At 36.5% G+C, this 24,340-nt stretch overlaps 2 protein-coding genes and 1 long non-coding RNA gene across 3 annotated transcripts; 2 read left to right on the top strand and 1 right to left on the bottom strand.

Annotated features, from left to right (window-relative positions):
• Positions 1–1,257: 1,257 nt before the first annotated feature.
• On the top strand, positions 1,258–4,795 carry LOC140863225 (NAC domain containing protein 50-like). The gene is made up of 4 exons (XM_073266507.1): positions 1,258–1,842; positions 2,461–2,738; positions 2,858–3,043; positions 4,088–4,795. The coding sequence occupies exons 1-4, from the start codon at positions 1,647–1,649 to the stop codon at positions 4,601–4,603; spliced, it is 1,176 nt and encodes a 391-aa protein (XP_073122608.1). The 5' UTR covers positions 1,258–1,646; the 3' UTR covers positions 4,604–4,795.
• Positions 4,796–12,823: 8,028 nt separating this feature from the next.
• On the bottom strand, positions 12,824–13,514 carry LOC140859846 (uncharacterized). Its single transcript, XR_012143546.1, has 4 exons — positions 13,399–13,514; positions 13,272–13,316; positions 13,047–13,146; positions 12,824–12,979 (listed from the first exon to the last, which is right to left on the bottom strand). It is a non-coding gene; the product is annotated as an uncharacterized lncRNA (long non-coding RNA).
• Positions 13,515–21,708: 8,194 nt separating this feature from the next.
• Positions 21,709–22,728, top strand: LOC140861795 (uncharacterized). Its single transcript, XM_073264801.1, has one exon. The coding sequence runs from the start codon at positions 21,709–21,711 to the stop codon at positions 22,726–22,728; it is 1,020 nt and encodes a 339-aa protein (XP_073120902.1).
• Positions 22,729–24,340: the final 1,612 nt, after the last annotated feature.

The raw sequence follows: 24,340 nt of genomic DNA, 5'->3' as shown, positions 1-24,340 counted from the left end.
GTTCAAATTTTCATTCACACAAACATCTACATTTAACTTGAGGATATTAGATGAATTTTAATTTACATTTACATGTGTAATTGAAATCATTATTGAGAGGCCAAAACATAGTCCAAAATGAAATGAAACAGCGGAACAAATTACTATAAAATAGTTTTGTGTGAGTCATTATCCACAAAGTTAACGAGGGGATAAGACCGAGAATGCCATCCAAAGTAATTCAAAACACATTAATAATAATAATAATAATAATAATAATAATAATAATAATAATAATAATAATAATAATAATAATAATAATAATAATAATAATAATAATAATAAGTAAAGTAAATCATGTCAATTAATGTATTAGTGTATCTTTCGACTTTATGTATAATTTAGGTTAATATAGTAGTAATACTGATTATTGGTGGAAGGAAGGTTGTACTTTTGGATGAGATAGAGAAAAGTTTTTTTTATTAATAATAATATAATTAACACGAAAAATAATTCGTACATAAAATATTATTGTTTGTATTGTGTTTATTTTTTGGGTCACATATATAGATATTTATCATGGCATATACTCGATAAGGCTAATTCCATATCTTATCACGAAAAAAAGGTTATACAATTTTTTAGGTGTAGTTAATAGGGATATATTAATAATGATTGTAAAACAATATTATTAAATATGATACATGTCTATATATTTGAGATAAATAAAAAAATATATTCTATATAATCGGGATGAAACGAGCATTTGAGTGAAACATAATAATATAATATGTATATCCCAAACGCATTATTTCTAGGCCTTCCTAATCTCTACTTCAGCTTCGGCTCGATATGCAACAAACGAAAAGGGAAAAAATGAGTGCGTTTGATTGACGAATGATCTAAGTGCAAATTGCTCAAAAATCCCCAATGCAAATATGTTTTGCTCTACACTTTCTAAGCACTTTTTTGTACTACAATTTTTGTTAATTTGTACCATATTTTGTATGATATTGTACCACATCTTGTATGGTTTTGTACCACATTTTATGACTAGGGATCCCAAAGCAAAAAAATGTTTGTATTTGGAGATTTTTGAGCAAATTGCCCATGATCTAACAGACTAAAATCATTTTTTTAAAGCGAAAAATGTTTTTCTTAAAAAATAAAAATAAAAATAAAAATAAAAAGGTAAGCTTGTAATAATGAAACAAAAGAATGAGAAACAGCTAGATTTACACATATTGCTTTGGTTCCCTTTTGAAAATGTTTGCCCTTTGATTTTCGATTTCCGTGTCAAGCAAGCATCCGCAACACACACCACACACCACACACTCTCGTTTCTTAACCAATGGGCAAAACCATTAACCAAACCCCTTAAAAATCTCATCTTTCCCAACACCCCATCACCTTAAAATCTTGTGTTAACACCTTGCCTTGCCTTCTAATCTTCTTCTATTTCTTCACTTCTTTCAAACCTAACTTCCTTTCGGGGGTTCTCTCTTTTTTTAAAAAAAAAATTATTTTTCTTGGTTTATTGCATCTGGGTTTTTATTTTTATGTTGAGGTTTGCTGAGGGGGAGTTCTGAATTACCGGGATTTTAAAATTTTTTGGTTGGTGGGTTTTGAGGAAATCGTTGGGCTTTTTTTTTTTTTTTAGGGTGGAGATGGGACAGGAGGTGGTTGTGGCGGCGGGGAAAGGGGCGGCGCCGCCGACTTCTTTGGCACCGGGGTTCAGGTTTCATCCGACCGATGAAGAATTGGTGAGGTATTATTTAAAGAGGAAAGCTTGTGGAAAACCCTTTCGTTTCCAAGCTGTTATTGAAATTGATGTCTACAAATCTGAGCCCTGGGAGCTTGCTGGTAAATGAAATAAATGCTTTTGTGTGCTCGCAAATGAGATTGCTATGTTTTGTTTGTTTGTTTGTTTGTTTTGCTGTGATTCAATTGTATGTTTGGTTAATCTATTTGATGTTTTAGCTTAAAGTCGCAAACTTCAGTCTTTGGTATTATAATTTAATTTAACTGATTTATGTTTCTACGAGTTATATGGGATATAATTATTGTCAATTTTGTTGGTGGTGTTAAGTAATGTTATGCGTAGCTTAAATTCCCCGGTATGTGGATCATGTCATGCGTACGTTTTTTTAAAAAAAATGCATCTTCAAATGTAGTGACAACTGACAAGTCCAATTAGAACTTTCGCTCAAAGACAAATTTTATCCTCCAAAATACTTAACTTGCTTGGCTCAATTAAACTCAGGCTCTTGGGCTTTGTGGTTCGAAATTGCTGTAAAGATAAGTGCAAGAAGAGGAGGTTTCTTCAGCATTAAAGAAATGGATATACATTTAAAAGATTAGATTTTGTTGACCATAACGTTTCTGTATCAATGTTTCTGATTTCATTTGTATTCCTCTTGTTCAAAGTGCATGAATTGTTTAATATCCGCTAATGTATGGGTGCTTTTTTTCCTTAAACAGAATACTCGTCTCTGAAGACTAGAGATCAAGAATGGTACTTTTTCAGCCCCGTGGATAGGAAGTATGGTAATGGGTCTCGTCTGAACCGAGCCACTGGCAAAGGATATTGGAAAGCAACTGGAAAGGACCGACCTGTGCGTCATAAAAATCAAGCCATAGGAATGAAAAAGACGCTCGTTTTTCATAGTGGTCGTGCTCCTGATGGGAAGAGAACAAATTGGGTAATGCATGAGTATAGGCTCTGTGATATGGAATTGGAAAGGGCTGGTGTTACGCAGGTGTGAATGTGGTTTAAGAGATTCATCTCTGTGATTTATTATTTTCTTGTATATGTATTTCTGATTTATATGTAAAGTTATAAATCCTACAATCATTTCGTTGTTTTCCGGCAAAAAAGGATGCATTTGTGCTCTGTAGAATCTTCCAGAAAAGTGGCCTCGGGCCACCAAATGGGGACCGTTATGCCCCTTTTGTTGAAGAGGAATGGGATGATGATGCGATGCTCGTGGTTCCAGGAGGAGATGCTGATGATGATGTACCCAATGGTGATGAAGTACGAGTTGAGTGCAGTGATCTTGGACAGGTTTTTGTTGCCTCTTCTTCCAAATCTATGCAATTGAAATTGATTATGTAGGTGCTAAATATCATGCCGCCGAGAAATTTCCTGGACAAGTGGATGGTGTTGTATATATACTTTGCTCCATCAATCATTTTATTTATTACTTGCTAGGTATGGATGTGATATGAAAACGTGGTTGTGGATTATATTTGCAGAACTGCACATGCAGCGTACGCACGAATTTAAGGGTCACTGTCCTTGAGCACATTTCCCCTTTTTGACTCATTTTCTTGAACGTTAGTTTTGTTGATTCTACTTTGAACACAGTTTCTCACAGGGTTTGTTCGCTTAAGGGACGCTGTCCTTGAGCTTTATTTTGCTGAAAAGGTAAAAAAATTCCCTGGGTGGAAGGAGAATCATGCCTTTCTCATTCTTGGGTGGTCAAATCTAGGACCAAGCAGACTTGAAAGATACACAAAAGTAAAGTGATTATTGTGAGAATGGAACATTTTGGAAATACACCAATCAATTTGCTGTGGATATTTGAATATTTTTATGTTAGAACTGCTTCATCTCAAGACTGACTTTATAGCTCAAGCTGGGAAATGTTGTTCTATAAGACGATCTCCTCCTTAAACTGTGATCTAGGCTTTGATCGGTCGGAAAGATGCAGAATGTATTTGGTCCATCTTTTCACCCACGCGGGTGGTGGAGACACGTGCTGTTCTACGTTGCAGTACGACGTGGAAAATTTTTGCAACGGATCCCTATTGTTACCTTGAATTATTGATGAAATATTATGACCAAATCATTTTTATTTTTTTTTGGATACGCAATTGCATTTAACACATATATATCTTGAAATCTTGCTCGCATGAGTGAATGCATTGAGTACTTTGATAAGTCTTCTCTTGTCCGGAACTCTTAAATGTTGTAGATAACGTGAAAATATTCAGTCTCTATTACTGTAGTTTTCATCAAATCGATGTACATGGGCAGACATCTTCATATGATTCTTTACTTGATTGATTTCAGATTGTAATCTGTTGCGCTCTGTATCTGCTGCAGGATCCTACTCCTCTCATCATGGCTCCTCCTCAGATTGAAAATCCAGTCGAGTCGCAGAGTCTTACCTTTTTGTGCAAGAGGGAGATATCAGAAGATCCCAGGGAACTCTCTCTATCCCAGAGCAAAAGATCGAAACACAATGACCCCAACTCGAGCAATGCTAATGGATCTGAAGATTCAACCACAATGACCCAAGATCCACCGACAATGATGATGACGACAAATTTTCCCTTAGGACCTTTTGACTTTCCCCTACTAGAACCCGTAGAGCGCCAAGAAAGCCGTTCAACGATCAACCCACTCGACTCCTCCAACCTCGAGAAATCCGTGCCTCCAGGGTACTTGAAGTTTATCAGCAACCTTGAGAACGAGATACTGAATGTTTCGATGGAGCGGGAGACGTTGAAGATTGAAGTGATGAGAGCTCAAGCTATGATCAACATTCTTCAATCCCAGGTCGATTCCTTGACCAAAGATAACGAGGATTTGAGACGATGCCTCCCTAGGAGGGGCTAGTTACCCGCGGCTCCTAGTGTCGTATGTTTGATGCTCGTTTCCCTTCTACTTAGGGAAAGATGAGGCAATGAGCTAGCTCTCTGTAGTTTAGTGTCATCTGAACAAGAATCTGTCGACTATGCTCGTTTTCTTCCAGAATAAAACTCTTGAATAAAACTGATATTCCAAATATTGGTGGTGATGCATGCTCCTATATATTAATTAATATGGATTATGATACTCTTATTATTAATTTTTTTAAAAAAATTATGACTATATTATTTTAAAAAATTACATATTAAATATTTTGCGTATACTTTTTGGTATTAGTTTCTTAAAAGATGGCACTACAGTAAAGAGTATCTTACTTGGAGGATATTCTTGGTTCAATATATATTACCCCCCTTTTTTTATTGAAATGTTGATTATTCTTCTACCTGTGAAATATTCATTTTAAATCACATTCATTGCGTGAGGATTGATGTCTGATGACAACTTTTCTTGAATTCTCATAAATTTATCTTGGTTAGTTTTAATGTTTGATTAATTTTTACTATCATATAAGTTTTAATAATTTGATCGATTTATTCTTTATTTTAAAATAAAAATTAAGTTTTTTTATCCTCAATTTTTAATTCGCAAAATTATCTTTCATAATTAATAGGGAGAATTTGTGATAAATCCTTCATAGAAAACTCGAATTCATCCTTAATTTCCGTTTCAGACATTATTTGTTCTCAATCCCTGACAAAAGCCTGCTCTTTGTTTGAACTTCCTATTTGGGTAAGTTTACAAAAATGCCCCTAAAATGATTTATGAAAAAAAAAAAAAACAGGATTGTTCCGCTGTAATCGTTATTTTCCCCCAGTTTCTTCTTCTTGATTCTCCTCTCCCGAATCTTTTCTTCTCTCAATCTTAAACGTTTAATCCATCAACCAAAGTCGCAGATCTGTGTTTACTCGGATAATGTTGAAGATCTACATTGACGTGGGTTGAGGGAATTTCCCATCTTTGTGCTGAAACGGAAATTTTCACATATTTGCAGGTTAGTTTTTAGATTAGAAATCTTATAAATTTGGAGTGAATAAATTATTGTCACGGCTTGATGTATGACTTACAAATTTAAAATGTTGAATTGATGGAATTGTTTGAGATTTTTTATGATTATAGAGGTGGTGTTGAATTTTCGGGCATTGCGTTTGTTTTACAGATTAGCTTACTAATATCAATTTTCACGTTTGTTGCTGGGAATGCAGTTCATTTCACGAGTTTTTGTGATAGATTAGCTTATATTTCGTATTGTTCTCGATTATAATGTTTTAATTCTTAATTTTGGGGTTTTAGTTCTATACTATTACATTTATACTGTGATTTAATTTAGTAGAGTTAAAATCTAGTATTCTGAATTTGAAATTTTGTACTGTTTATGTGTAATATATGATGAAAAAATATATTATTACTTCGATTTATTGTATTGAAGAGCATTCCCCTTTTGTAGTTTGAGAATGAAGTTTTACATACTAGCTTACCAATATCAATTTTTACGTCTGTTGCTGGGAATGCAGTTCATTTCATTAGCATTTGTGATATATAAGCATATATTTCGTATTATTCTCGATTATAATGTTTTAATTCTTAATTTTGGGGTTTTAGTTCAGTATTATTACATTTATATTGTGATTTAAATTATTTGAATTAAAATCTAATATTCTGAATTTGTTATTTTGTACTGTTTGTGTGTAATATATGATGAAAAAATATATTATTGCTTCGATTTACTGTATTGAAGAGCATGCCCCTTTTGTAGTTTGGGGATGGAATCTGGAAGTGGTCCTTACAATCTTTCATTTTTGGGTTGCTGTAAACTCAAGAAGCAGCTGTTTGTCATATCAATTTTCAGTGGTTGTAGCTTGACGGATGTTTTTTCTAGTCTGAGCAAAAAATGTGCAGAAATATCTCCGGAATCCACTATGCTTCAATACGTAGCTCCACTGCATAAGATGCTTGTGTCTTTGAATGATGATGATGATGTCCTTAATATGATTCATCTTCAAATGTGTGTAAAGCTTACGACGATTGAATTGAGGGCAGAGAAAATAAATGAACAGTTCAACAACTTGAATGATGGGAGGTAAAATTCATTTACTTATTATTAAACGTATATTTTCATTCTCCTATTTCGATATGTTTAGTAACATGTTTAATATAAAAAATTAAAGGTAAAATATTGTAGATTGATTTGTATAAATTATCAATTAGTTGCTTGAAACCAAGATTTATTTTTAGTCATTATCAATTTGTTTTTGTGGTTATTGTTCTTTTTTATCTTATTAAATGTAAATTAAACTGTAAGGGTTTATGAGGAAGACACGCAGTCGAAGAGTGACAACGAGGTTGAACAGCCCCCTTGCGCCAATACTATAGATGCCTTGATTAATTGTATTCATGGTGTAGGACAAACATTCAAGGGTGCTGGTGAATTTAGGAATTATTTGAAAAACTTTTCTGTTGCCACAAGACGTTCATTTATGTATATAAAAAATGACAGCGAGAAGGTAATTGTGATTTGTGGTGAAAAGAGCTGCGGTTGGAGAATTTATGCTTCGAAACATAAAAAAAACAATCTATTTGCCATCAGAAAATGTAAACTGCAACATAATTGTGGTGAGAATAATCTACGTAGCAGAGGGCATCCTAGAGCCGATGCCTATTGGATAACGAATGTTGTGAAAGAAAAATTGAGAGGGGAGCCTCTTATCGTCCGTGTACAATGCAGATGGACTTGCAAAGAAATTTCGGGGTAGAGTTAGAATACCGCAAAGTGTGAAAGGGTAAAGAGTTGGCGATGCATGATATTCATGGCACAGATGAAGGATGCTATGATAGATTAAGATGGTATTATGATGCTGTTAAAAATACTAATCCTGGTAGTATTGTAGAGTGTGAGATTGAACCTTTGACTAAAAAATTCAGACGGTTGTTCATTTGTTTTCATGCATGTGTCGTCGGTTTTTTTATTGGTTGTAGGCCATTGATATTTTTGGATGGTACTCATTTAAAGAATAAGTATAAAGGATGCATCTTAGTTGTTGTGTCGAAAGATGCGAACGATGATCTTTTCACAATTGCTTATGCCATAGTAGATGCGGAGAATGATGCGAACTGGGATTGGTTTTGTTATCATTTGAGTCGTGTGCTCCTTTACTATCAATGCATTCCATTCGACGAGTTCACATTTTTATCGGACAAACATCCCAGTATCATCAAGGCAGTGAATCAAGTATTTGTTGGGAGTCACCAGCTTATTGTTTGAGACATTTAGTGGATAATTTCGTTAAGCAGGTAAATTCCAAATTACGAATCCTTGAGCAATTTTACTTTAAATTTCTCATATTATCTGATAATTTTAAGCTGGATCTAAATTTTTATTAATCTTTTTAGGTGTTGAGAAGTTATCCCAGACATAACAAAAAACATTGGTCTTCGGTATTCAAGAAAGCTGCGTATGCTCCGTCTTTTCAAGAGTACGAGCAACATATCAACAATATATTAGAGTCAATGCCACTTGTCAGAGGGTTTATTGTAAATTCTGATCCACAGAGTTGGGCCAATGCATTGTTTGTTGGCAATAGATGGGGTGTTATAAATAACAATATAGCCGAGTGTTGGAATAGTTGGGTTAGGCTAGCTCATCATCTGCCTATTGTTGCTATGGTTGATCACATACGTGTGCAGATAATGAAAATGATGCACCGACGACGTGAATCAACTCTGTTCATGACCAAGGAATTAAGTCCAAGAAAAGAAAAGTCTGTTGTAAGCGCATATATGGAATCCCGAACATTAAGAGTTCAGCGGTCGTGTGATTGGAAGTTTGAGGTTGTTGATGGTGAAAAGTCATTTGCCGTGGATTTAGTGGATATGACTTGTTCATGCAGAGTTTGGCAGATCAATAAGATTCCGTGCAAGCACGCCATTTCTTCCATTGAGACAAAATCTCTGTCTGTGTATGATTTTTGTGACAAGTATTTCAAGATCGAATCGTATCGCGCTGCGTACAAAGGACATATTAATCCTATCCCAACCTTTGACATCAATGAGTCATGTGTTGCTGAATCCGATACAATCCAAGCTCCTTCTGTGCGTAGTCAGCCCGATCGCAGAAGGACGAAGAGAATACCATCGCAAGTTAATACACGTGTCTCAACATGTGGTCGTTGTCATGCTAGAGGACACAATAGACGCAGTTGCAAGGAACCTATAGAGTAGATGTAATCGTTTAAAAATATGATGTTTCAATTATTGGTTATTAGCATAACTTTTTAACAGAATTTATTCAAAACTTAATCTTGACTGTTCAAAAAATATGCAGGGGCAAGCGAATACTGGAAGCTGGTTCGAGCATGAAATTGCCCTCAAAAAGGCACACACGTTCGAGTGGAAGCATTGCTGGATTGCGCTTGGTTTGAGGCTTTTGTGGAACCATCTGTTGTCACATTTTAACTTGAGCTGGGGTCATAGTGTAGTTAAGTGTATTGTGTTGTCTTAAGTTCTTCTGAAACCAACTCTCTGTTTGTGGTAAACAAATATGTAATGTTTGAATTTGAGAAATGATATTTGTCATTACTTTTCAGTGGACGATGCCTTCTCAGTTAACTAATCAAATAAGTCGTTGCTTTACATTTTGAAATGGCAAGTGCTAAGTGATATGTATTTCGTACAACTTGTATTTAATATGGAATAAAGCTGCATAAAATTGGAACTTAATGTCGGATTATTACAATACACAGCGCTACAAGTAATATTAGCGCAAGAACGAAACATGTGCAACCAAAGCAACAACATATTCCTATAATATGGTCGTGTACTGATGCACTAGTAGGCTGGTTGTGTAGCACCTCAGAGGACGAATGCTCGTTAAGCTTGTAATTCAACTGTTCCGTTGAATCATGGACGGAGGAGGAGGCAGAATGTTGAGGCATTGAATACACGCAGCTCTCTTTACCTTGCTTACTTGTGTTTGGTTTCAACTTTGACGATTTCTGAAGAGATTCACCGTGATAATCATCGTACCAGAAAAAGCAATTTTGATGTTGCAGCTCACGAGGACAGAGGTAATATAACTCCCCAGGGCGGGTCGAACGTGGTCCGGCTCTTCGTAATATCATTTCTCCAAAACCACATATACATTGTGGTGCAATCTTCATTTCCATTGTGCTAGATCTTGAGAATTGAAATTTTATTTCGAAAAGCAAAACCCTAACCAAACTGAAACCAAGAAGCTAATAGAAGAGACGAAGTGTACCGACAAAGCTTAATAATGAGGGGGTAGGTGGTGGTCAAAGTATTTTATTAGTCAATGTCCACTAAAGTAGTGTGTTGCTCGTGGCCCACAATGTGTGTCATGCAGCGTATTGTACCATCTTGGAGCATGTTCACAAGGACAAATCATATTGTGCCGTATTTCGGGAGGATTATTCTCAATTTATATGTAATTGTTCTACATAATAGACATTTTGATCCAAAGACACTTCCAATAGGGGAGTGTGATCCTCATGTCACACAATGGTTGTCCTACAATCAGAACGAATTGTTCTCGATTAAGTTATGATTATCCTATTATTGTTTACTAGTTGTGCTCGATCTCAGAGTATCGTGTTATTATAGATGAGTGAAATTATACCAAGTGGAAGTCCACAAATTGGTGTATTAGACGAGAAACAATCACATCAAACAACTCTCAAGTTTGGAATTCAAAAAATATACCACAATAGTATACAATGGTTGTTAGTGGAAATCCACAAATGGTGAATTATCAATGTATTCCTCCTACACCATAGACAAAGTGGGGCACAAACCATTACAAGACAAACACTTGGGTGATGGTTCCATCAATCTCTATAGATTGAAATATCCTCTTCATTTGTGTCATGCAGCGTATTATACCATCTTGGAGCATGTTCACAAGGACAAATTATATTGTGCCGTATTTCGGGAGGATTATTCTCAATTTATATGTAATTGTTCTACATAACTGACATTTTGATCCAAAAACACTTCCAATAGGAGAGTGAGATCCTCATGTCACACAATGGTTGTCCTACAATCAGAACGAATTATTCTCTATTAAGTGACGATTATCCCATTATTGTTTACTAGTTGTGCTCGATCTCAGAGTCTCGTGTTATTATAGATGAGTGGAATTATACCAAGTGGAAGTCCACAAATTGGTGTATTAGACGAGAAACAATCACATCAAACAACTCTCAAGTTTGGAATTCGAAAAATATACCACAATAGTATACATTGGTTGTTAGTGGACATCCACAAATAGTGAATTATCAATGTATTCCTCCTACACCATAGACAAAGTGGGGCACAAGCCATTACAAGATAAACACTTGGGTGATGGTTTCACCAATCTCTATAGATTGAAATATCCTCTTCACTTGTGTCATGCAGCGTATTGTACAATCTTGGAGCATGTTCACAAGGACAAATCATATTGTGCCGTATTTCGGGAGGATTATTCTCAATTTATATGTAATTGTTCTACATAACTGACATTTTGATCCAAAGACACTTTCACTAGGAAAGTGTAATCCTCATGGCCCACAATGTATGTCCTACAATTAGAACGAATTGTTCTCGATTAAATAATATTTATCCCATCCATGCGTACTAGTTGTGCTCGATCTCTCACTGACTTGTTTTTAAAGATGAGTGGAATTAGAGTAAATGATAGTCCTTAAAGACGAGAAAACATCATATTAAACAAGTAATGAGTTTGGATTTCGGACAATATAGCCATATTATATACATTGGGTGGCAATGGACATCCACAAATGGTGCTCTCATTGGGTCATGATCAATGTCTCTCTCCTACACCTTAGACAATGTAGAGCACAATACATTACTAGACAAACACTTGGGTGATGGTTCCACCAATCTCTAAGGATTGAACACACCTCTCCACTTGTGTCATGCAGTGTATTATATGATTTTGGTGCATGTTAACATGGACATGCCTTATTGTTCCTCATATGGAAAAGATTATTCTTCATAATTCAAAGATTGTTCCTAATACATGACATTTTGATCCAAAGACACTTTCAGTAGGAAAGTGTAATCCTCATGGCCCACAATGTATGTCCTACAATCAGAACGAATTGTTCTCGATTAAATAATATTTATCCCATCTATGCGTACTAGTTGTGCTTGATCTCTCACTGACTTATTTTTAAAGATGAGTGGAATTAGAGTAAATGATTGTCCTTAAAGACGAGAAAAAATCATATTAAACAAGTGTTTGTCCTACAATTGGAACACTTGGGTGATGGTTCCACCAATCTATAAGGATTGAACACTCCTCTCCACTTGTGTCATGCACCGTATTGTACCATATTGGAGTTGAACACTTGGGTGAGGGTTCCAAATTCATATTGAATTGTTCTACATAACTGACATTTTGATCCTAAGATACTTCCACTAGGGGAGTGTGATAAAATACTTGCAGCCAGTCGAGCACGATATGTGTCCATCTTCACTGTATTCTGATATTCCCACATCTCAGCCGAGTCACGGGCTAGACACTCTACCCACATGCATGCAAAAACACCACAATCAATTTATATGTAATTATTGGAGCATGTTCACAAGGACAAATCATATTGTGCCATATTTCGGGAGGATTATTCTCAATTTATATGTAATTGTTCTACATAACTGACATTTTGATCCAAAGACACTTCCAATAGGAGAGTGAGATCCTCATGTCACACAATGTATGTCCTATAATCAGAACGAATTGTTCTCGATTAAGTTATGATTATCCCATTATTGTTTACTAGTTGTGCTCGATCTCAGAGTCTCGTGTTATTATAGAAGAGTGAAATTATACCAAGTGGAAGTGCACAAATTGGTGTCTTAGACTAGAATAAATCACATCAAGCAACTCTCAAGTATGGAATTCGGAAAATATACCACAATAGTATACATTGGTTGTTAGTGGACATCCACAAATGGTGAATTATCAATGTATTCCTCCTACACCATAGACAAAGTGGGGCACAATTTTTAAACATACTTACATACTGTATCTCCATAAATCATAAAAGCATACAAAGACTATACATGTTAATCAAAGTTGTTTTTCAGCATTTCTCTTTCGTGACATAAAATACTTGCAGCCAGTCTTGCACGATAGGTGTCCATCTTCACAGTATTTTGATATGTCCACATTTCATCTGAGTCACGGGCTAGACACTCTACCCACATGCATGCATAAACACCACAGTCAAGTGTTTCACCTTGATGACGCATACGTTCCCTCAAAACAGCGGAGTCGGGTATGATGAAATTTGAATGATGACGAACCCAACCAACCAAAAAACGTGCCTTCAAAGATAAATATTATCAAAACACATTTATACAATTCACATAACATGACACAACAAAAACTCACCAACGTTCTACATGCCCCTAGGCTGAACGAATCGGGAAGTGAATTCCACATTTTGAACACCCCTTCCTTTGCGTGAAACACTAGCAGAAACCAATGCGCTCTGCTATTGATTGGAAAAATGAGGTATTTGCATCTCTTAAACAAATCATCATTCATTTTCTGCAAAAATAACTTTGAGGCAGAAGAGAGTTGCAAAAAAAAGGAGTCGTAATCATTATTTTGAACCTTCATTTTTTTTCCAAATTTTTTGAGGTGCTCAAACAATTCTGCCTGCAAATGAAAGAACAAGAAAAATGAAAAACTAACTCAAGTGTATAGTATATCAAACGTAAAATATTAAAATTTTACTAACCTGCACCAAAGTGTCCATGCAAAATATTTCATTTCCATTATCCACACTGAATTTTTCCATCATCCGCATTTGAACATTTATAATCTCATGACTAACAAGCTTACCAAACAAGAAATCACAGGAAACGGACCCTGGTAAATGGAAAATTCCGTCTAGACAAACATCAACACTACAAGAAAATACGAATTATTTTGTATTAAAAAAAGATCCCAAAAAAAGATTAAAATTAATACACGATCTTTCAGATAGAAATTCATACGCTATGTCATCACTCAAAAGATATTCTTTCAACAATTTTTTCTCTTCGTCAGTGGCTTCTTCATGTCCACAGAAATCTGTTCTACCTTGATATTCACCAGTTCAAGCCTTACTCAAGTCGTTATCAGGTAACTCCTCAACATCAATTACTTTATTTGCCTACGTCAGAATACACAAAGATGGTAAAAAACAATAAAGATTTCCATGAATTAAAATATAGGACTTCAATATCAAATAAACAAGGTTAAAGGAAGGTTTCTATCAAAGTTAAACCTTTTTTCTTCCCTTCCTCTTTGGCGTGGTACTGGGTGGAGTCACAAACATTGATGGTTTTCTTTTCTTTACCCGATTACCCCTCGTTCTGACATTATCGACAATAGAAGATTGAAAATTAATGATTTCCTCAACCTTTTCAGAATTATCGTCAGTCTCGTCCACCCCATCACTTTTGTCAGAAGTATCCTCATCAATATGACTTTCAACCACGTTGGTTGAAATATCACCCGCAGAAACATTATTCTCTTTAACCACTTTTGTTACAATATTATCCAACAACTTATCAATCTCATTCAGATCTTCACTACTACCGTCACATGATCCGTTAAGAGAATTCTCTCCATCAGCTTTGCTTTTTTTCATTTCCATGTCACCACTTTCTTCATTTTTATCCCTCGCAAGCTCAGTACCAACAACACCTTTTCCATCCCCCAAGTCATCAACACCTATACTTTTTTTTATCTCAAACTCGATACCAGCCACACCCTTTCCCTTACCCAATCCGTCAGCACATACATCTTCATCCTTCTTCAATTCACCAATATCTGAAATTTTTGTCTCAACCAATTTCTGAACAACCTCATCTTCTACATTCAAATTTTCAGATAAATCAACACAATTGTTGACAGGCACATCAACAAAATCAATTAAATTACCCCATAGGTCATGACTCGCACTCAACTCCTCTTGCTCATCGGTTTCATTCATTCCATCAGCAGCGTCATCAACACTCAGATCATTATCAACTACATTTTCTTGCCTTTGCGATTTCGAGCAAATTCTTTCTCCAAATCCAGATTTTCTTTCAAATCAAACAGCTTCCTCTTAGCGCCAACTCTCTCACGTTTCAGCTGCGCACAAGTTCTTTTCAACATTTTAATCTCAGCAATTTGTTTATTCACAATTTTTTCTAGTTCACAATTATCTCTGTTGCCTCCTTGTTCCTTTGAAACCGGCAGCAACAACTACAACAACAAAGAAGTTAATGAAGAATATTTCTTATTTTTAAAACGTGAAATGTAGGATGCTACTTAAATTACCTTGTTCTCCAACAACATTTCCTCTTTAGGAAAGGGATGAATCGACAAAACCTGATCCAAAAACAAATATATATCATGCAAACCTCCAGCATTCGAAATATGATTAGTAAAAAAGAAGATACCTTGGTTGACGATATGGCATCAAAAGCCACTTCAGCTTTCACAGCATCCAACTTGATCTTGCTTTTTTCGAAACGAAACAGGCGGGGGCAGATATGAACACCACGAGGGACGGCTAATGACGGCACTCTTTCATAGAACCAAGCCTAAGCAAAAAATCATATAAGTAAACAAATTCAACAAATTAATAGCACAATAACTCAGATAATTATATACTAACCATCAAACCAGCCGTACAACCATCCAAATACAATTTACTCGCTTGATTGTCCAATTCTCGGTATAAAAACCTAAACGCAGCATCTCTCCATCCAAACTCAAAAAAAGTGCTCAGTTCATCAATATAGGGAAAGATAAAAGCAGGAGTAATGTAATTACCAGTCGAGAATATTACAGAATTAAATATGAACAAAATGAACATTCGAACAAAGTCATCAATGTTAGCTTCGACATTACTACTTGCAAGGAAAACAAGCTTTTTTTTTATAACGATCCTATGAGTGTTGCTTATTTTCCCTCCGAAATGCCGAGACAGAAAGCTTGATTTAAGCTTGAGGTCCAGATCAACTTGTTGACCTCTCTGATGCAAACCAAGCACGATTGAGAAGTTTCTTGATGTGAAAAGAATGGAAATATCGCCACCAACAACGAACGAGCATGAAGGACTATCAAATCTTTTAAATAGATAGTCAACCCTGCCACTACTCACAGGTAGAACAGGCATGTCTATCCATTTACCGAATGAAGTTTCTTTTATTCTGCTCATTTGTTCATTTCCTATGACCACCTTCAACTCCTCCATTATTTTTTTACAATAGGCGGGAGAACATCGAGTAAATATAACCTTGCCACTTTTGATCGACTCAAAATCATCACATATTTCCTCTTCATCAGCCATTTCTAATATTTAAAAATTATTACAAAAATTTTACATTATAAAAATAACAGAATGGAATATTGCATGGAAAAGAACAAAAACTTCAAATTTGGGAACAATTGGATACTTTTATACAGAAATTTATCAATTGTATTCAACAATATAACATTATTGAATATATATTCAATAAATCACAAACATCACAACAACATAACAATATAGAATTCATTTACGAAGATATAATTCAAAAATAATTTCAAGAACAAAACCCTAAAAATTGGGGATAAATAATTTAAACTGAGGATCTGTCAAAATTAAATACAAAATTTAGGAATAATGATGCGAATGTTTCGACAAATATATGCAAACAAGAACGTTACTAAGACAATTGAGCCACGAAACCCTAAAAATAATGGAAACACATAAATATTAAAGATTCTTACAATGAGGACCAAATTATTCCTCTAAATGAACAATTTTTCTCAGTTACTCGAGAGACTAATCATATATAGCGGCCAATTTAACAAATTTAAAACATGGTTCACCTATTTTTGATTTTTTCGAATTCTTCACCGTGCTAGATTTCTTTTCCTTCCGGACTCTAGAAGCTCCTTCAACTGACTTATCTTTTGAGTGTCTGCTTCGTCTAGTCAACGGTGTCATTTTCTGATCTCAAAAACTTGTCGCAAAAGATCACTGCTTTCCTGCGGTAAGAATCGGTTGGGTGAGGGAGGGAAACTACCGATCGTCCCTGTTTTCTTGTTTTTTGTTTATTTGAAAAATAAAGTGAGGGATAGTGTTGGGTGTTTAAATAAATTTTAGGGGCATTTTTGTAAACTGACCCAAATAGGGAGTTGTAACAAATAGCAGCCTTATGTCAGGGATTTAGAACAAATAATTGCTGACTTGGGGACTGAGGAGGAATTTATGTTTACTAGTAGGGATTTATCACAAATTTGCTGTAATTAATACGGTTAGAAAATATAATATTTTAAAATACAAATAATATCTCATAAAATTGTAATTTGTATATGCACACGTAATTCGTTTGCAAAGACTCTAATTATAAGTGTAGCTGATGTATATTAAAATATTTTTTTGAGGAAAATTTGTAATCTTATTAATTAAATCGTCAATTACAAATCTAATCAACTGGAATAGAAACTCACAATTCCTCTAAACAAATGAGAAATGGGAGGAAACAGAAAAACTAGCTAAATTATGTGCTACAAAATTAGACGACCGGTGAACCTGAATAAAATCTAAGATGACCAGTTCTTGAACTTTTTGCCGAATTTCGGTGGCACATACTCCAAGGTAGCCCAAATCTTTTGAATAATTGTGACTGTTTGTACTGCCAATAAAAAAATCTGTAACAACCTGAATATCTGTAAAGTTCATGTCATATAATAAATTCACCCCTTCTAAAATGATAATTTTAGCTGATATTTTATATAAGTGGAATTGTAATTTAAATTAATATAAGATTTCCTTTGGAATAAATTCGAAGATTGCCCTTGGAATATATATATATATATATATATATATATATATATATGAATTTTGATTTTCTGAGTAATCATCGCGGTCATCTCCGTAAGCACTAGCTGACGTCGGACGGATAAATGAGATCCTACCTGTGCAAGTACTGCCCAAAAAAGATTTAAAAGCGAAGATTTATAGATACATGTGAAGTCCATTATTTTTTCATTGAAACCAGCACATATTATATATATATTATATTATCTCTACTATTATATAATACTTGAGCATGTTAGAGAAATCGTTTTTTGAGGACATCATTTTTTCTTTCCTATTTTACCTCTCTTTCTCCCCACTCCCCACTTCCCACTTACCACTCCTCACTCCTCACTATAACTTCTCTCATCTAAAGTATAATTTATCTTATAAAATCATGTTGATTGTTATTGTACACACGCAACGCGTGTGCATCATTTTACTAGTTATATATAAAGGTTGAGCACCTTATAAGGAGGACACTATCTTTTTTTCCAAAGTTACCCTTACACTATATAAATAAGTAAAGTAGATTTTATTTATATATTTACATGTTTTTCTCATATAACCATTATATATAGGATAGAATGATGAGTAACTTTAAAATTTATTTTTATATTATTTTAGAAATGAAAAAACATAATTTTAAAAATTATTGAAAATAATATAATATTTATATATAACATATATACTAAGGCTGCGTTTACTTATGTTGATAGGATTGTATAGATCTAATTTATTAGATGATTATTAAACTAATTAGATATGATATAGAGTGTTATGGATAAATAATAATTTGTTTACTATGATTGATTACGATTGTGATTAGAATTGTGATTAAAAAAATTCATAATTTTTCCCTTTAAATATAATAAAAATGATTAGAAATAAGGGTATATTAGGAGTTTTCTAATTTTTTTTTCATTTATACAAATCATATATTATTTATCCTTAATAAAATTGAGAATTAAAATGCTCAAATCTAATTATTAACGGGCCCTTGAGTTTAGGAATTTTTATAAATTTTTAAGTAAACATGAGATGAATTATTATTAATAGTCTTATCACATGATAATCACGCCAAGTAAACGCAGCCTAAGTATATTGTATTATTTCATACACAAGCAACGCGTGTGCGGCTATGTTACTATTAATAAATTTTCACTATTAGATGAATTATTAAGACAGTGCTTATGCAGGTAGGGTGAAATCTTCCCTGACATGACTTAGTATTCACATATTTGATGTACAAGATGTCACATTAATCGATGCTCACATAAATATCAACGATGATTACTCAAAAAATAAAACCTCGTTATTATTATTATTATTATTATTATTATATATTTTTGGAAGCAGATATATTTGTTTTATGAACGAACTTTCATTATCTTAAGTTAATCAACGATAGCCATCTCTTCATTTTCAAGTTATTAGTCTCTCCTTTAGGCTATGTTTGGTAGCCTTATTAATAATCCATGTACAAATTTATCCTTTCTAATCCTACGTTCTTCTCATCATATTATTTATCCATTTATTAATTATAATTTTACATCAATCAAATCATTAATTATTTATCATATATTAATCAAATCATTGAATTTAAATTACTATATTACCCCTATAAATAATATTATTTATATTTTATTTATTTTTTAATAGGATAAAATAGAAATTTATAATTTTTATATAAAATTTAATCAATCAAATCAAATCAACTATAATCTATCAATCAAATCAAATATTTTATTCACCATCATTTCTTATTTATTTTTTATTACAATACATTACTTATCTATATATTATTTATCTCATCATCCGTACCAAACATACCCTTAATGCACCGTTTGGTTCGAGGATAGGATAAATAATACTTGGATAAGTAATATAATGTAATATAAAATAAATAAAAAATGATAGTGAATATAATATTTGATTTGATTGATAGATTATAGTTTATTTGATTTGATTGATTGAATTTTATATTAAAAATATAAATTATCATTTTGCCCTTTTAAGAATAAATAAAATGTGAATAATATTATTTATAAGGGTAATATAGTAATTTAAATTCAATGATTTGATTGATGTAAGATAAATGATTAATGATTTGATTGATGTAAAATAAATAATTAATATATTAATAAATAATATGACAAGAAGAACGCGAGATTGGATAGGATAAGTTGTACAAGTACTCATTGTACTCGTACCAAACGGTACCTAAGGAAACAAATCACCAGTCTCCCATAAAAGATAAATCTATATTTATAAAAAAAACAGGTCGATCAGATCATATCTATTGATGCCCCGGTAAGCCAGGGGGCAGGGCCACGAATGCCCCGAAGTGGCAGGGCCGTATTAAGGCAGGCCAGGAGCCTCAGGAGCCCGGGAAACCAGGTCTCTAGGACTTAGATAAGGCCCGTGTTTTAGGGGCATGATCCCCACGATTATCATAAACCCGAGCTTTTCGGGTTCATCGTACGTGACAGGCAAACGTGGACAACTACCGCACCCACGATCCAGATCGTGGCCACTACCCTGGAATTGCGGAGTGACACTCTCACTCCAAGGCCTATAAATACCTGGTCACAGATATTTGTAGAGGTATGTTCATCTAAACTTCCAAAGCACTATACTCATTTCTCTAAAAAGCCCACTCTATTTCTAAGTCTAACTTAAGCATCGGAGTGGCCCCGCCGGAAACCCCTCCGGCGCCCCACTAACGTGCTTTTTATTCCCTTCCTTGGTGTGCAGATCATCTTGATTAAGGAAGGACAGCTCATATATTACCTCCATTAGCCCGGTCACCATGTCAGACCCACTTCACTACCCTGATAGCCCGGGCCCTGGTTTTACCAAACCATCATCATTGGCGCCGTCTGTGGGAAAGCTTGTTCTATAGACGTAGATATGGCTTCTCATGATCAAACATCACCTGGAGACCACCAGCCAGGACGGAATATTACCATTCCCGTGGAGCAGTTCGAATCATATGTCCAAGATGTGGTACGGAAGTCGTTGATAGCTGCAAAGCAGCCACAATCAAAGGACATAACAGTAGAGGAAGAAGGGAATTAGGGTAATCCAAACCCTACTGCCCAGGTTCGAGAAGGAGAAGAAGAAGAAAGCTCTTGGATGCACTCAATACAGCCGTCCATGGCAGATGAGTTGCATGAACTCAGGAGGAAGGTACAGAATTTGGAGGAGGGGGGGTTCCAAAATGGCCTGCCCTATCAAAATTCCGGGTTGCCCTTTTTCACAGGAGGTGATAGAGGAACCCTTGCCACTGAATTACAAGTCGGCAAAAATCCGGGAGTACGATGGGAGCACAGACCCAGAGGAGCACCTGGCTCGGTTTGAAAATGTAGCCATGTTACATTGCTATGGAGATAAGATCAAATGCAAAGTCTTCCTAACCACTTTGGTGGATTCTGCCCAAAGATGGTTTGAGAAGTTGGAGCCCCAGAGTGTTCAATCCTTTGCAAAATTCAAGCAAGTGTTTTTGCAGCACTTCGGCAGTAGCAAGAGGTATAGGAAAACTGCCTATAGCCTCTTTGAAGCAAAGCAGTCAGGAGAGGAGTCTCTACGAACCTATATCAAAAGGTTTAACAAAATTGCTTTGGAGGTCCCGACTTGTGCCCAGGAGACCAAGATCACGGCTTTCACTCAAGGTCTTCGGGAAGGGGAATTTTTCAAATCACTAGTGAAAAAAGCACCCCGGGCCTTCGAAGATTTGCTGGCTCGGGCTGAAAAATACATTAACATGGAGGAAGCTCAGAGGCAGAAAAAGGAGGTGGCCCGGCGGGAGGGAGGCCGGGAACAAGGAAGAAGTAGAGAGAACCATGATCACATGGGGCGATTGTCCCGGTATGCTCTGCACCGAGGGACCCGAGATAAGGCTGTTCATATGTGTGAAGAAAGGGTGGACACGCAGGCCCCTGTTTCTAAAGAGAAGCTCTGGAAGTACTGTGCACTTCATCAAGAGTGCACTCATGACACCAGTAAGTGTCAAACTCTGCAGCAAAGACACCAACTGCCTTATGTTAGAGATGGTAGGCTGGTCCCAAAAAAGCCCCGAAGCGTGCCTTGGCTTCGGGGGTCACAGACATCGATTCCTCCCCGGGATGCCACCAGCTCTCGGGAAAAAGGGAAACAAGAAATGGATCATGCAAAAAAAGACAAAACATCTGGAGACGGGCCAGCCAAGGTATCATTAACATGATATCGAGAGGATCTACGGATGGAGATTCCAACCGGGCTAGGAAGGCCTGGAGTCGGAGGGAAAGTTTAGGTGTAGAGGAAGGAAGGCAGGGTGCGGGGCCAATCATCACATTTGGACCCCAAGACCTGGAGGGAGTAAACTTACCACATAATGACGCCTTGCTTATACAAGCTTGGATCACCAATTATGATGTTCGAAGGGTGTTCGTTGACTCGGGAAGCTCAGTAAATGTCCTTTTTCAAGAAGCATTCGAGCAGATGGATTTGCAGGGTTATGAGTTGAGCCCGGTAAAAACCGCCTTGTATGGTTTTGCCGGGCACACCGTCCAAACCCAAGGGGAAATGTTGCTGCCCATCACCTTGGGATCAGGAGATGAGAAGAGGACGGTCATGACAAGATTCACATTAGTGGAAGCACCTTCTTCCTATAATGTCATCTTGGGTAGGCCGGCTATGAACTCTTTCAAAGCCGGAGCCTCAGCTTACCATCAAAAGATCAAATTCCCAGTGGGAGATAAGGTCGGAGAAGTCCAAGGAGATCAGCCTTCCTCTCGAAAATGCTATGCTGAGACAGTGAAGATAGATTACAAGAGGGCAAGACAGAATGGAAAGGAAGGAGCCCTGGGGGGAAGAGAAGTCTATTCTGTGGAGGAATCTAAAAGCGAGTATGAAGAGGTAGAGATAGAGCTCGGGCAAACAGGGAAGTCTGTTAAAATAGCCCGGGATTTAGCATGGTTGATTGAAGCATTGAGAGGCTGCCTCATTCAGAATAAGGATGTGTTCGCCTGGGCTCAGGGTGATTTGGTGAGAGTTTCATCTCAGGTGGCAGAACACAAACTAAACATCAGCTCGGGTTCCCGACCTGTCTTACAAAAGAAGAGGCATTTTGGGGCCGAGAAGGATAAAGTGATAGCGGAGCAGGTTCAAGAGCTACTGCGGGCCGGGCACATCAAGGAAATACAATTTCCTACTTGGTTGTCCAATGTAGTGCTAGTACCAAAGGCTACTGGGAAGTAGAGAATGTGTGTGGATTTTCGGGATTTAAATAAAGCCTGTTCCAAGGATTGCTATCCTTTACCCCGAATTGACCAGTTGGTGGACTCCACATCCGGGTGTGAGTTGCTGAGCTTCATGGATGCATACCAGGGCTATCATCAAATTCCTTTAGCCCTGGAAGATCAAGACAAAGTCAGCTTTGTCACCTCGGGAGGTACTTTCTGCTACGTAGTGATGCCATTTGGTTTGAAAAATGCAGGAGCTACGTATCAGCGGATGATGGACAGAGTGTTCCGGGAACAGGTAGGTCGAAATGTGGAGGTATATGTGGATGATATATTGGTGAAGTCCAGGACCCGGGATAGTTTCTTACCCGACTTGGAGGAAACCTTTGCGACAGTTCGGCGGTATGGGATCAAATTGAACCCGGCCAAGTGTATGTTTGGGGTGAAAAGTGGCAAGTTTCTAGGGTTCATGGTAACTGAAGGTGGGATAGAAGTCAACCCTGAAAAAGTGAAGCTGTTGCGGGAAATGCCTTCACCAACATCTATTAAGGAGGTACATCGATTAACCGGCCGGATTACAGCCCTGGCTCGGTTTATAGCTCGATCAGCTCATCGCAGCTATCATTTTTTCCAAGTGTTGCGTAAAGCCCAGAGGTTTGGCTGGACTGAGCAATGCGAGCAGGCCTTTCAGGAGTTGAAGGAGCATCTGGCTAGCTTGCCTATCTTGGTTAAGCCGGAATCAGGGGAACGATTGTGGATATATCTGTCCACTACAGAAAAGGCGGTCAGCACTGTATTGATAAAAGAGGAAAATGGAGATCAGAGGCCTGTGTACTACGTCAGCCATGCTTTGAAGGGGGCGGAAGTTAGATATACGGAGATTGAGAAGATGGTCTTGGCTCTAGTAATAACGGCCCGGAAATTGAGACCTTATTTCTTGTCTCACCCGGTAACTGTTCTTACTAATAGCCTCCTGGGGCGCATTATGACTCACCCAGATGCCTCGGGGAGGCTCGTGAAATGGTCGGTGGAATTGGGAGAGTATGATATTGAGTACCAGCCACGTAAGGCCATCAAAGCCCAGGCTTTATCTGATTTTTTGACAGAGGTGGCCACTTTTGGCCAAGAGGAAGTATGGAGGGTTTTTGTAGATGGAGCAAGTGGTATTGGAGGCAGTGGTGTGGGGATCATCCTGATCTCACCCGCCCAAGAGAAGATTGAGATAGCTGTGAAGCTAGACTTCCAGGCCTCCAACAACGAAGCTAAATACGAGGCTGTGATAGCTGGGATGCAACGAGCTCGGAAAGTTGGGGTAAGTCATATCATAATTTATTCTGACTCTCAGTTGGTTGTTCAGCAAGTAAACAAAACCTTCTGTATCCGAGAGGAGAAATTGATAAAATATTGTAAGATGATTGAAGAGCTCGGGGCCAGTTTCAACACTTGGAGTATAGAGCAGATACCCCGGGAAGAAAATATGGAAGCAGATGCCTTGGCTAAAAGAGCGGCCACTGGGGAAGGTGATAGTAGAGAATCCCTTATGCAAAGGGAAACGGTGGCTACCATAGAAGCCCGGGAGCCGGTCCTCCAAGAAAACACATGGAAGACCCCGATTGTCAAGTACCTAA

The sequence above is a fragment of the Henckelia pumila genome, chromosome 4 (genome assembly GCF_033568475.1).
Source record: "Henckelia pumila isolate YLH828 chromosome 4, ASM3356847v2, whole genome shotgun sequence".
NCBI lineage: Eukaryota > Viridiplantae > Streptophyta > Magnoliopsida > Lamiales > Gesneriaceae > Henckelia > Henckelia pumila.
The sequence above is the reverse complement of the archived record's forward strand: the minus strand, read 5'-3'. Positions and strand labels throughout refer to the sequence as shown.

Bases quoted from the DNA above. Each gene is read 5' to 3' on its own strand.
- LOC140863225 (XM_073266507.1), top strand. From the start codon at position 1,647: ATGGGACAGGAGGTGGTTGTGGCGGCGGGGAAAGGGGCGGCGCCGCCG. The intron at 2,739-2,857 runs GTGTGAATGTGG...CCGGCAAAAAAG, and splicing joins AAAGGGCTGGTGTTACGCAG to GATGCATTTGTGCTCTGTAG. The intron at 3,044-4,087 runs GTTTTTGTTGCC...TATCTGCTGCAG, and splicing joins AGTGCAGTGATCTTGGACAG to GATCCTACTCCTCTCATCAT.
- LOC140861795 (XM_073264801.1), top strand. From the start codon at position 21,709: ATGATATCGAGAGGATCTACGGATGGAGATTCCAACCGGGCTAGGAAG.